This window comes from Neopsephotus bourkii, unplaced genomic scaffold, assembly GCF_033783945.1.
Source record: "Neopsephotus bourkii isolate Nb327-2 ecotype Australia unplaced genomic scaffold, CSIRO-AGI_Nbou_v1 NB_1292, whole genome shotgun sequence".
Classification (NCBI taxonomy): domain Eukaryota; kingdom Metazoa; phylum Chordata; class Aves; order Psittaciformes; family Psittacidae; genus Neopsephotus; species Neopsephotus bourkii.
Window position 1 is genome coordinate 1,630,394 of NW_026901776.1, and position 12,658 is coordinate 1,643,051.

At 35.8% G+C, this 12,658-nt stretch overlaps 1 protein-coding gene across 6 annotated transcripts in view; it reads left to right on the forward strand.

Annotated features, from left to right (window-relative positions):
* RYR2 (ryanodine receptor 2) overlaps positions 1–12,658 on the forward strand; it is a 381,518-nt gene that overhangs the window by 139,093 nt on the left and 229,767 nt on the right. For all 6 annotated transcript variants that reach the window (XM_061365725.1, XM_061365727.1, XM_061365728.1 and 3 more), the window contains 3 exons: positions 8,242–8,316; positions 9,033–9,111; positions 10,389–10,501. In XM_061365725.1, the coding sequence (XP_061221709.1) occupies positions 8,242–8,316; positions 9,033–9,111; positions 10,389–10,501 (267 nt within the window). The remainder of the gene's footprint in view (positions 1–8,241; positions 8,317–9,032; positions 9,112–10,388; positions 10,502–12,658) is intronic.

A 12,658-nucleotide genomic window follows, 5' to 3' on the forward strand; every position in this document is an offset into this window, starting at 1 on the left:
TAACTTGAATTGGGGTTTTGGTTTATGTAGATCATGAAGAACCAGGCAGGCACTTTTGTGGAAGTAGGACTCTGGTCTGGCTTCTGTAATCATCAATTCATCCTTACCCTTTCAGTGAGAATATAACACTATCTGGTAAATAAGTGATCCCGAGACAATGGTCTTGAGATGTGGGCATTTTGGAAAGAGGAGATAGCGCATTGTTTCTTCTGTCACAGAATGCTCTTGGGATTGTATGGTGTCTCAGTCGGTTGAGTGGGGTGCCCTTAGGCTGTGGGTCAGTGGCACTTCACTGCCTCAGGTCATAAGCATATGCAGGAGCTCTGCTTCAGGGCTTTTACTTTTTTAATACATATTTTTGTTATTATTTATTGACACTATGACAAAGCACTTAGTGAACCTCCAAACATTTTGAATAACTGACATTTGAATAATTGGCTGTGATTTTAGCCAAGATGTGTTGGTTATCCTTTTTCTACAACTTCCTTTAATTATCAAAGTCTATTTCCATTTCTCATTTGTTTACTGGTTTTCATCACCTACAAGTTTGCTGTTTTGTGATATGGTCTTGCTTCATTGTCAGTCTTCATAAGGGAGGAATTCTGGGTCAGATAAGCAGTGCTATTTTAAGGGCTGGATTAAATGATGTCAGAGGAATTTTCTTAGCATGACTCCTCTGCTGATCCATCTTTTCTTCCCACTTGGCTGTCTGTCTTATTCTTTATCTGTGAGTTTTTTTCCTCAAGTGACAAGGATGATTCACATTCCTTGTATCGTACAGCAACAGAAAAAGCTTAGGCACAATCCTCAACCTGTAAAAAATGCCTCCCTCCTCCACTTGTGCAGCTCTGAAATAACCATGAAGATTTTTATTAGAAATTCCTTTTAACTCCTATGCAGTGAAGGAGGAGTATGGGGGAAGAGAAATTTTCACGAGGCTGAGGGAGAAACTGATAAATTTTATCCTCTTGGGCAATTTTTTTCCAAGCCACTGAAAGTGTTTCAAAATAGCAGTTTGTAATGGGCAGATTGCCTCAGCCATAAATATAAATGATTTTTTACATAGAAGGCTTGAAACAGATGATCAATACTATTTTGTTGTGTTCTTTTTGGGGGGGTTTTTTGTTGTTTTGTTGTGGGTTTGGGTTTTTTTTTAATTGCTGTATCTGCTTTTAATTGACATGAAGTTTCCCATTGCTGCAAAAGTGCTAACATAAATGTACCATTGCTAATATTCATCATGAGGTGTATCTAAAGTGTTTCTTATGTGGCTGTTCATTCTGCCTTTCGACAGATCAATATTAGATAAATTAGGATCATTTAGCATAGTGCTGGCACAAATATTTATCATCTTTACTAATGATTCCATTTTTTTTTAATACAGATGGTAAAATATCTCTGTTTTCTAAGTGAATAAGACATGTTCATGATTTTTGTTGGTCAGCTGATTAATTCAGATTCAGATTTCTATGTAATATTTATATAAGGCATAATTACACATGTTGATGCAGCTTTTGATACAAGCCATTCTTAGGAAAGCTGTAGTTTAGCTAAAAAGATTTTTCCTGTTCTTTGATTTTGCACAACACAAAATAGAAGGTAACTGCTGATGATATTGGTGAAAGAAGTTAGTTTTGTTTCTTTTTTTCTCCCTTCTCCCCCCTATTCCCTGCCTTTTTTGGGGGCTCACAATGGCCATCATTGACTAAGAGTAGGTACCAGCAGAGTCATCAGATATACTAATCTCCATATTTGCATTTATCAGGAATTACACTTTTGTAATGAATTCCATGAAAAAGCGATCATCTAAATAGTGATTTAAAAGTAAGGTGCAAAGACTGGAATATGTACAGCATATATAATTTCTAGACAGGTTCAGCTTTCTTTTTGTTACTGCACTGTAGCATGGAATATAGACTACAGTGAGACAGAAGATAGAGGTTTTGGCTTGGTTTGAGTTCACCATTTGGAGCTGTGGTTGTTTGGTACAAGTGGGGTGAAAAGAGTTATTACCACAGTGCCACATGACAGTGAATTGGTCTTTAAATTCTTTGCATCTTTAAATTCTAAGCAGCTAAATGCTGTGGGTTTGGTGCCAGCCACTGGAAATGGCAGCCCAAGAGCATAGTAATTGCAGAAGGGGCTCATTAGCATTTTGTGTTGTGGTAGAATTCAAGGCTTCTGGGCTTGGATGCTGTTAGTTTGGAAAGGAAATTTGGGCTTTTTTTGTGTCAAGATTTTTAAAGAAAATGGATATTTATATGCGCAAAAAGAACATGTAAAACTCCTTGGCTCACGCTCTGTAGCTTTGTTTGTTGCCTTTACTACTTGCAGCATTTTTAAATTGTACAACACTGCTGGAGATGTAATTTCTCAGTGTTGCTATTCCAAGTGTCAGTTGCTTAGTTTTGCCTGACTAAATGTGTCTCACAAGCCTTCTAGCTCTTTTGCAGGGTTACTTCACAAGTTCTGCAGTAACTCAGCCTGTTTCCGCACATTCTGTTATCACCATTGCTTGGGGTTTTCTGGACTCTTTGGCCAACATTCATCCCACAAAACTGACATGCCTGATCTAGAGCCATGGGTATAAACAAAGCACATATTCCCCATTTTGCACTCCGTTTTCTTTTTTAAGAACCAGCTCAGGTGAAATATTTGTATTTGCCTGCAGTTTTAATAATTTTCATGAGCCTCTTGAGAATGGCATTTAACACCAATAGCCTTACATCTCTGATCCTCTGATCAGAGGTGGTTTCTCACTAGTAACAACGTAGTCCAGGACCTAAATATACTTTTACTCAGAATACACGGTAGTTGATTTCTTTTTTTCCGCACGCCAGTACTTGTGATCAGACTCACATTTCCTGTTTGGTTTATCTTTCCAATGGATCAAATCCACAGTTTCAGAATGTAAGGACTGCTCTTGAATGGGAAATCTGAGAACCCCAACATGAGTCCCAGGGAAGAGATCTGAGCAGGTTCCATTAATGGAGTAACATGTGCTTTGTTTATATTTAATTCTTTAGGGCTTCCATAACTGGTGGGTGCAATTTCCTGCTCAGTTCATTTTTGTGGTGGTGGTGGTGGTGGTGGTGGTGGTTTTTAATTTAAAAGGATTCGAAGCAGGTAATAGGGTATTCTATGTTTAATTTTATACTTCTGCTTACACTTTTAAACTAAGTGTTTAGATTTAGAGATAGGATTTATTTTTCATCATTCCATAGTTTTCTAATAATATAAGTGTAAGAACTAAACTATAGAGCTTTATGAAACTCCGAACACACTCATAATGGAGAAAATAAGAGTTTGGCAGTAATATTTGCAAATATTTTTATGTAAGTATGGGTGTCCTGTATTAGACATGATATTGTTTCTAGCATCTATTTTAAGTGTAAGATGGCCATCATTAATGTGCTCTATTTAAATTTAAATATAAAGTGGAAGTACTCAGCTTAAAGGATGCTGTTTTACCCCAGTGTACACGTGAAAGTCATAGTTGAACCATGAACAATATTTATTTGCCTGGAAAAAAGCTGTGAAGAAAAACAGGGATCGTATTGCTTCTTTACTGTACAGCTTCTTAAATGATAAAAATCCATGCCATGAAAACAGTTGTGTAGTATTTGGTTTAGAATCCCATTCAGAGCAGTATTGAGTGGTTCTAAGTTCCACCTAGACTATATGGGCTGGTGTTTCATATGGCTGGGTCTGGGGCACAGGGGAAATAACAACTAAGCAGTTGGTTGCAATTAGGTCATAATTTACTGTAAATTATATGGATTGCAGTTTGGAAGGATTTACTGTGATGTCTTGTAGCTTATTGTTTCACTTCTTAATTTTTATTTTTATTTTAAGTCCTTCCAAACGATACTTCCTTAAAATCTAGTCTTCGTACTGTTATTTTTCCTATAGCATATAGAATCATAAAATCATAGAATAGTTAGGGTTGGAAAGGACCTTAAGATCATCAAGTTCCAACCCCGCTGCCATGGGCAGGGACACCTCACACTAAACCATATCACCCAAGGCCTTGTCCAACCTGGTCTTGGATGGATGTCCCTAATTCCATTCTGCTGTTATGGGTCCATCATGGAATGAGGCTGAAAAAGCCATAACATCATTTTTTAAAACTCACTGAGTGATATTGTAGAGAGTGTGCTTCAGTGCCTGTCTTCTTGTGACAAATTTCAATATTTTTTAATTTCTTCCATGAGTGACTAGAATTGTCCAAATATCTGCGTGCTAAATACAATTGCTCTCAGGCTTTCTCAATCATTAGTTTTATGACTAAGGACAATATTAAAAAAGCTTTGCACAAAAAACTGATATAACTATGCTGTATATTTACATGGCTTCACATATTTGTCTTTCTTTGATACCTCCCCGAAGCTTATAGCTTTTTTCATTTTCAGACATTTGGAGATTGTGTAGATCTGTGAAGAAAAGTCAGCAAAGAAACATTAGCATTTGCTTTCATAGAATACTTTGTCTAAGAAATATTTTTCTCTGGTAGAAATAAGGCTGTTATCTTGAAAAGCATGCTAAGGTAATGGCTATTTTACTCAAGTTTTCCTTGGATGCCATAGGTCCATTCAGTAGTCTCTAGAAATTTTGATCGTGAGGTTCCCATAAGCAGGAATGTCTCCAAAACCCTTGTTCAGTGTCACCATGATTAATTTCTTTCAGCTTCTCATGAATGGCCATAAGTGTAGCAATGCAGCCATATGCACAGTGGTGGTTTCAGTGCTACTCTCTGAGTTAATGTCAGTTAAATACTTGTTTAAATCTGTCATGTGGTTGCTTGTCTGTACATATGACAGTTGTGTATATAAAAAATTGCATAAATCCAGATATAAATGGTTTGTTGAGTCATGTAACATACCTTATGGCAGGATTGGTATTCACAGTAAAATATTATATGTTTTTGTTCAGTCTATATTATAAATATTCCAGGTTATGCTGTAATTTGTACATTTTACTATATAGTTTGTAGGTTGAAAATTTTAAGTTTTTTTTGGCATTCTTATTCTATTAAGAAACCAAAAAAATAACAACTATTTCCCCATTTTAACTTACTTTTCTTCTTTTTGTTTCAACATAACACATTACATTAAATTAAGCAGCTCAGATTTTAGTAATCTATTCTTATTGCCTGGTCTAACAATGCATTGAACATGAAAGCTGTTTTGAATGCTAATTTCTTCAGCTCTAATTGTTGTTGTATTCTAAATTGCCTTGGCTTCATCGATGGCTTTTGGGTAATGAGATGACTCCAAATTAATCACAAATCTGTGGGTATTATGGATTGGATTAGTCAGGATTGTGGCTTCCAAGAATTCTTACTTGAAGTGTCTTCTGAAATGTTATCGCTTGAATATTACCAGAAACTTGATGAAACTCCAGTGGCAATGGCAAATCTAATATTTGAATCTTACAACTTTGCCATAGAGGTCTGATTGTTAACTTCTTAATTTTCAGATATTTAAAAAAAAAACCCAAACGTGTGGAAAAGTTTTATTTCTCTGCAACATTCTAGGTAGGAATGGATTATTTTGAAAAATCAAAGGCTCTTTCAGTGGACAGTTGTGACCCAGCAGCTACTTACTATGCAGCTTCTGGCATAAAGATAAATGCTGAGTATTTATTTAGGAAATGAGCCTTTAATATATAAAATCAACTTATAGGTGTGTATATATCCTGGAACACAGGCTCCAAAATGGAAGTACCAGCTTTCTCTTCTAGCCTCTCGTGTATTTTTCTGTTTCGAATTTTCATTTTCCCTCCATGTGGATGTCTTGTTTATAATTTTCTCTTAGAAACCGTTAAGTGGAAAATTCTTGAAATGTATTTTGCAGCTCTGTATCTGTCTAAGAAACAGCAAACTTGCATGTATTTTTTAATGGGCAAAATAATTTAGGGTAAGAAGAGCTACTTTAATCCTCTTGAGAAAAATTTTCTAAAAAATCACTGCCCGATTTGTTATACAAATGATTGAAATTTTTTTTTGAGCCCACCTTTCTCCTGTTTGTCTACAAATGGGCATTTAACAAAATAGATGCTAGACAGACAAGTCTATATGGCCAAAACAAGGGAAAGGTAATACAGCTGTGATTCTGTTGATCACACTATTCCTCTGATCTTTTGTACAACAGGCACCTGAATCTATGTTTTAGGTACCAAATTTATGGCTAGTAACACAGAATAATTTTGATAAAAATACCAGTGAGATTTCAAACTTTTGCCCATATTCAGGACTTGGTTGGGTACCTATGGCTGCTGTTAATAAAGCTTCTGGGCAAATCTGAAATGTTGGTAAGATGTTCAGAGCAGGTTGTCCCCTCTTCCCCAGTGTGATGAGCAGCAGACATTCAGTATTCATCTTGGGCATAATGGTTCTGACATGATCAAATCTGTCATTTTTCCCTTGTGCCTCTGGAAAAAGTGATGATATTAATGGTAGCACAAAGCTAAGTCTTCATGTCTTACTGTCAAGACTGTGTCTGTGACAGGCCATGACTTTTATTCTTTCTTAATAAAAAGTCATGTCACTCAGTCTTACAGAGAGATTATGGAATGTGCCTCCTTGCGTTTTGACTGCCATGCAGTTTGTTGAAACTCAAAATATACCATGTGTCCACCAAGATGCTCTCTTCTTAATAAAAATAAAAGCCAGAAATTCTTGGCAGTTTCTTGAAAGTGCTAAATGCTAAGATTATTATTTGCTTTTCCACCACGTATTCCTTGTTTTTTTAATGGCCCAAGTAACTCAAAGATCAACAACTATTATGCTAGTGGATATAAGATAAGGAAGGGCAACCAGTAAATGAGGGGCAATAAGTGTGTTATCATCATAGTCATTCAGTTAAACTGAGCTTCAGCACTGAAATGAAGCTGCCAGAGAGATAACGTAGTATGATTGTTTCCAATTTATTCTGTAATGAATCTGATGTTGCAGTCAAACAGAAGGTCAGTCTACTGTGATAAAAGAAAGGGTGTAAATGCTGTATATAGGAGATTAAATGAGAGGACCTATATGAAAGAATGATGCTGCTTATGGACTTGTCACATTTATAGACTCAAAAATATGTCTTTATTGATACTGCTTGAAGAGTGTGATGTACATCGAGTTATATGCGATGTTCTGTCAGAGGATGATGTACATCGAGTTATATGCGATGTTCTGTCAGAGGAATATGGACTTATGCTCTTGACAGTGTCTTGTCAGGCAGTCTGTGATCCTGACCAGTGTCATTCAGTTACATCTCAGTCTAATAAATTCCTAAATGTTCAGCAGAAGTTGAAGGGTTGTTCATGCTTTAACAAAATGGAGATGACCATGAGTGGTTAAACTGATTATAGATAAGTAGAAACTGTAATAAAAATATTGTGGAAAAAAATGATTGCAGTTTCTTGAGATAAAAGTGAATTTTATCACTTTAATTTTATTTCATTAAAGATTTATGCTGCATTTTTCAAGAGGAACATTTACTTGGGCATGATTTCTGAATTTTCAGAACCCCCAAATCCTGTTGAGTTGTTTTGGATGTCTTTGAGCACTTACCTGGCCTAGCAGGTAGACAGATACCTGCCCTAGCAGAATGTCCATGTCTGGTAGCATTTCAACACTGTGGGCCAAGCAGTCTGGAGGTTGATGATCTTCAGTGCAGTTGATATGTCATTAATATTTTCCGGTATAACAGGGGCAGTATTCCAGAAGCTCCTTCAGCATACCTTCTTTGTAGAAACATGATCATTTGGAGGGAAAATGTGTGAATATGGAGAGATTTAACAGTACGTGAGAATGTAGAGGGTAGCGTGATGTATCAAAGCTGCTCTTCTTTAGCGACCTCCTGCTTTCAGTCCAAGGAAGAGGGATTCTAGAATGTATTTTATACCAAATAAGTGATGTGCAAAGTACAGCATTTTCCTCATTAGTGAACTGAGCACTTCTAACAGAAAAAGTCTAATAGAGAAGTAGCTTCTAGATTTGGCTGTCCAAATTCTACCTTAGATCTGTCCCAGGGACTTAAAAGGTCATTATATTAGGAGGCAATCAAAACTAGAGAGCACATTCATAAAACTGCCTTCTTGAACCGATCCCTGAATAGCATTTTATCAGGAAATCAACTCTGTCACAGAATGTTGAGAGACTGATGAGGATTTCTTTTTTTATTTTTTTTCTTTCTCAAAGGTCCCATTTTAATACAACAAACCAGTATATCACTTCTCTTTATCTTTCAGTCTGCACAAGGTGGTGGCCATAGAACACTACTCTACGGGCATGCAATCTTGCTGCGCCATTCCTACAGTGGCATGGTATGTAACAGGAGCTGACAGCAGCAGTGATTTCTTTTTTTGTATGCACGTTATGTTTGAAAGTGCCCAGACTATTGCCATTTACTCATATCTGGAGACTTATTCACGTTGAAGAATTATTTTACCCATGATTAAGGGAAAACTTTGTGAGGGGTAAATGCTTAGAAGTATGAAACCAAGCTGCTCATATCTGAATGAATGCTGAAATGTAAGTCTGGCTCCAGAATGAATTGTGTTTTGAATAGATGATGTCTTATTTCTTTTCCCTTGGATGTTGCATGTTGCATAAACTGTGACTGAATCCACGGCTGGCATCTGTCTGGAAACCTAGCCATATGTTGAAGACTAAGTGGAAAAGGATATTCCTTCCTGCATATATTTTGGACAGAAGCCTTACGCTTCAGTTCCTTGATGAATTATATGGGATTCAACATCCTTAATTACAAGTGAGGTTTAATGGAGCTGAAATTCAGTGCAACCAGCTCCTTTATTTCCACTCTAACCATGTTATTTTAAAACATGTATTGTTTTCAAGTCTCCTTAAGTGCCATTCACAGGCATATATGCCCTTGATAGCAACTAGTGGGGACAATGAATACAACGATTCACTGAATACAGTGAATCCTGTATTAGTAGGCTGGTGGCTTTTTTGTATTTCACTGCATTATCAGAATTAAGCAGAAATAGTGATGCAAGCTTTTTTTTAATCTTGATAGTATCTGTGCTGCCTCTCTACATCTCGATCTTCAATGGATAAGCTGGCATTCGACGTAGGATTGCAAGAGGACACAACAGGTAAACACTAGTTTAAAAGACTATATAATGAAGAATATTTCATTCTAAAAATCGGAAGAGACCTATAAATACGTATAAATCACGTAAAAACGAAGACTATTTTAAGGATTAAACCAAAATAATATTTCCATGTTTTACACATTATCTTTACATTTTCTGATAGATTATGCAGTTTCTTTTCTGTAAGATATATTGATAATTAGCTAACATCATACATTTATATTTAAGTAAAGGACTGAAGTTATTGTTCTTGTAGAAGCCTTCCACTAAAAATTTTTAAACCTTATTTTAAATAAATTATCTATATTTTAAATAAATATTTTAAATATTCTATTTAAGTTTTGGAACTGCTGGTGACTTGGATTTATTTTATTTTTTTGGCTGATATAGCTTTTTACAGTGACATCAGTTTGGTGTAATGGTTTAATATGAAATAATAAAATTAATTGTTTTTAAAGCCTTTCTCTAGCTAGGAGTAGTAACAGTAATAACAGCAACAATTGAACAGTTCCAAGAGCAAAGAGTTTTTTCCTGAAAAGCATGCTTTTCATTCAGGAAACCAAGGTTTATCATAGGAACAGAATCTGTGACTTTAGTATGTAGAAATATTCTGGGTAATTAGAGACACAGAAGTGGAAAAACATAATTGAATTTGAATTTATGAGATCTTTCAAATATTATTTTAAGCAATATTGTAATGTTGCCCAAGGAAGTTGTGAATGTTCCATCCCTGGCGGTGTTCAAGGCTGGGTTAGACAGAGCCTTAGGTGACATAGTTTAGTGTGAGGTGTCCCTGCCCATGGCAGGGGGGTTGGAACTTGATAATCTTAAGGTCCTTTCCAACCCTAACTATTCCAATGTTCTATGATTCTCTGCTTGTTTTTATTCCCCCCTTAGTGATGGGTTGCTCCACATCTTTGTCCTAATTCTTGGTGGAATATTCTTTGGCATCGTTTCCATAACGTAGAATGAAGATGACAAGGAAGCTCTTCTGCAACAGGAAGTTGGATCCAGTTGTGTAGAGAATAGAGTGCTGGCTTCTTACTTAACTCTGGAATCACTGTTCCAGAGTTCTTGCTGCTTTCTGTATATGTATATTAAAACCAGATGAGTTTCTGACAAAGTAGTGCAGTTATTGAAAACACATGGACACTTGCTTTACCCATCTGAAAACTGGATCAGAACTTCAGGGCTGAGATAAATGTGAAAGTAATAGCAATAATGTTGGGGATTTTCTTTTTAATTTCTTTCTCTGCTATAACTCAATAATCATACAGGTGAGGCATGCTGGTGGACCATCCATCCTGCTTCCAAGCAACGATCAGAAGGTGAAAAAGTGCGTGTTGGAGATGATCTTATTTTAGTCAGTGTCTCTTCAGAAAGATACTTGGTAAGTTCTGTAAAAGTGTCTGTACCATGATTCTTCAAAATAAAGAGTTAATAGAAGTGCTACACTATAGTGTGGTTTAAATTTCCACAAAAGTATAGTTTAGAGTGTTTAGACTGGTATTTGATACCATTTTGCAAGACGAGACTATGAAGGTCTGGAAAGTGTGCCGTTGATATGTGTGACTGAACTGATTTGTGTTCATTTCAGTAGTGGAAGTAGAAAAATTTACTATTGAAAAAAAAAGAAAATATAGAAAAAAATCTGTCCAAACTGCATAACTGAGGCATTCAGGGTCCCTGTGAGTGTTCTGCAGTTAACAGTAGTGTTATGAATTAAATATTATATATATATAAATATACAATTAAATATGAATTAAAGCTTAAAGCCAAAATTTTAGAATGTTTAACTTAGGTATATAGCATTCTGTGGGCCTTAAAATGTCCATATTTTCTAAGGATTATGTACAATGTAATATAGAGAGCTATGGCCATGTCATAATTAAATAATGAAATATAATTCAGTATTTTAAAACTTTCTGTGGTAGCTGCTTTTTTTACCTCTCGTTTAAATAACTTCCTCATTGAAGTGTCTCCCATTTGTTCAGTCAGGAAACACTTCAGCACTTTAAGATGAATTTCTTTTTGTATTCTTGGTATTGCAAACACCTGAGCTATTCTATCTGGAAAAAAAACCCCACCAGAGATGAAAATAAGATGAAAATCAAGCTACTGGAAGCTTCAATAAAATCAGCGCCAGTGATTTGGAAAAAATTTTGGTTCTCAAGGCTGTTGTATGTACTTTTATGCAGCAAGAGACATAAATGCTGATTGCAGAGACTGATTTTTCTCAGCACATGGTGTTAATGCATGTACTGCATCTTCCATGCAAAGTATCAGCATACTAAAAATATATTCTCAGCATAGAGAGAAATGATGCTCTTGATATTTTAATCTCTGTATTATAGTCTTAAAATAGTCTAGAGCTAGATTTTAATGAATAGTTATTAAACCTCTTTCAGTTACACAGATCTGGCTTGATAGCAAGAAAGAGCAAGGATTCAACAAATTAATTTTGCTCTTACACGCACTCACCACGTTTATATGAACAGATGTTTTTCCAGACTAAATTAAGAGCTGGTAAACTATGTGGATTCACAATCTTAAAATTATTTGTCTTTTTCCTACCTACTCAGTAGTTGTATTAACACTGTAAATAAAGCAATTATACCTGTATAAAAATTCAAACAGGGTGAGGAGTTCCTCAGATAGATCCCTTGACAGAGGGATGCTGAGGGTTAGGTTTATGTACATTGTGTACTTTACAGTTAAAACCTCAGGAAAAAGCTAAGTTTTCTGTCAAACATTCTATGTCAATATGCTATTAGGAATAGGGTTGGGTTGTCATCTTTTTATAGTGCAATATTGCTTTACGTTTTTGAGCGATTTGCTAATTCTTTCCAATTTAAGACAATCCTTGGGCAAAGATGTATATGTGAAAATAACAGATGAATAGAGTTCATTCACAGGACATGTTTTTTTCAAAATGTAGTCAGATCTTAATTTAATCTGTATAATAGAAGGGGTGAGCAGATCTAAGTCAGCTCCAGAAGTTAGTCTTCCAGTTGTCTGAGTGCAGCTTAATCGCTTAGTTGTTTTCTTTCCCCACTGACTTTGTGACTTTATGATCTCAAGGTAGTCAGTAGATTAGTGTTTAGACATAATTTGATCGGCAACCACTATTAAATATTAAGAAAATTTCAAAACTTTCCTGTAGTTCTCATTCCCCACTTTTCATTAAAAAAAAAGATTATGGAAAAACTGACTTTAATTTTTTTTTTTTTTTTTTTAGCCTGGATTTTTTAAATTGCAGTGATTTGATGTTAAACCGATAGGAAGATTTAGTGTCAAAATTGTAAGCTAAAGATCCAGAGAGGTGGATTTTGGCTGTTTGTTGATGCACAGCGGTGTCCCTGGGCAAGTCATCAGTTGCTCTGACTCTCACTATCTTTACCTGTACAGTGGGATTCTGGATTTCTGAGGAAAAGCAATTACATAAGTGCTTGTGGCATTATACAACATGAAAGCCGCAGTTGCCAGATCCTTCAGAGGGGAACTTGGCTCTGCTGAGCCCTGTTAGCACAGAATGAAAAGATGTTCT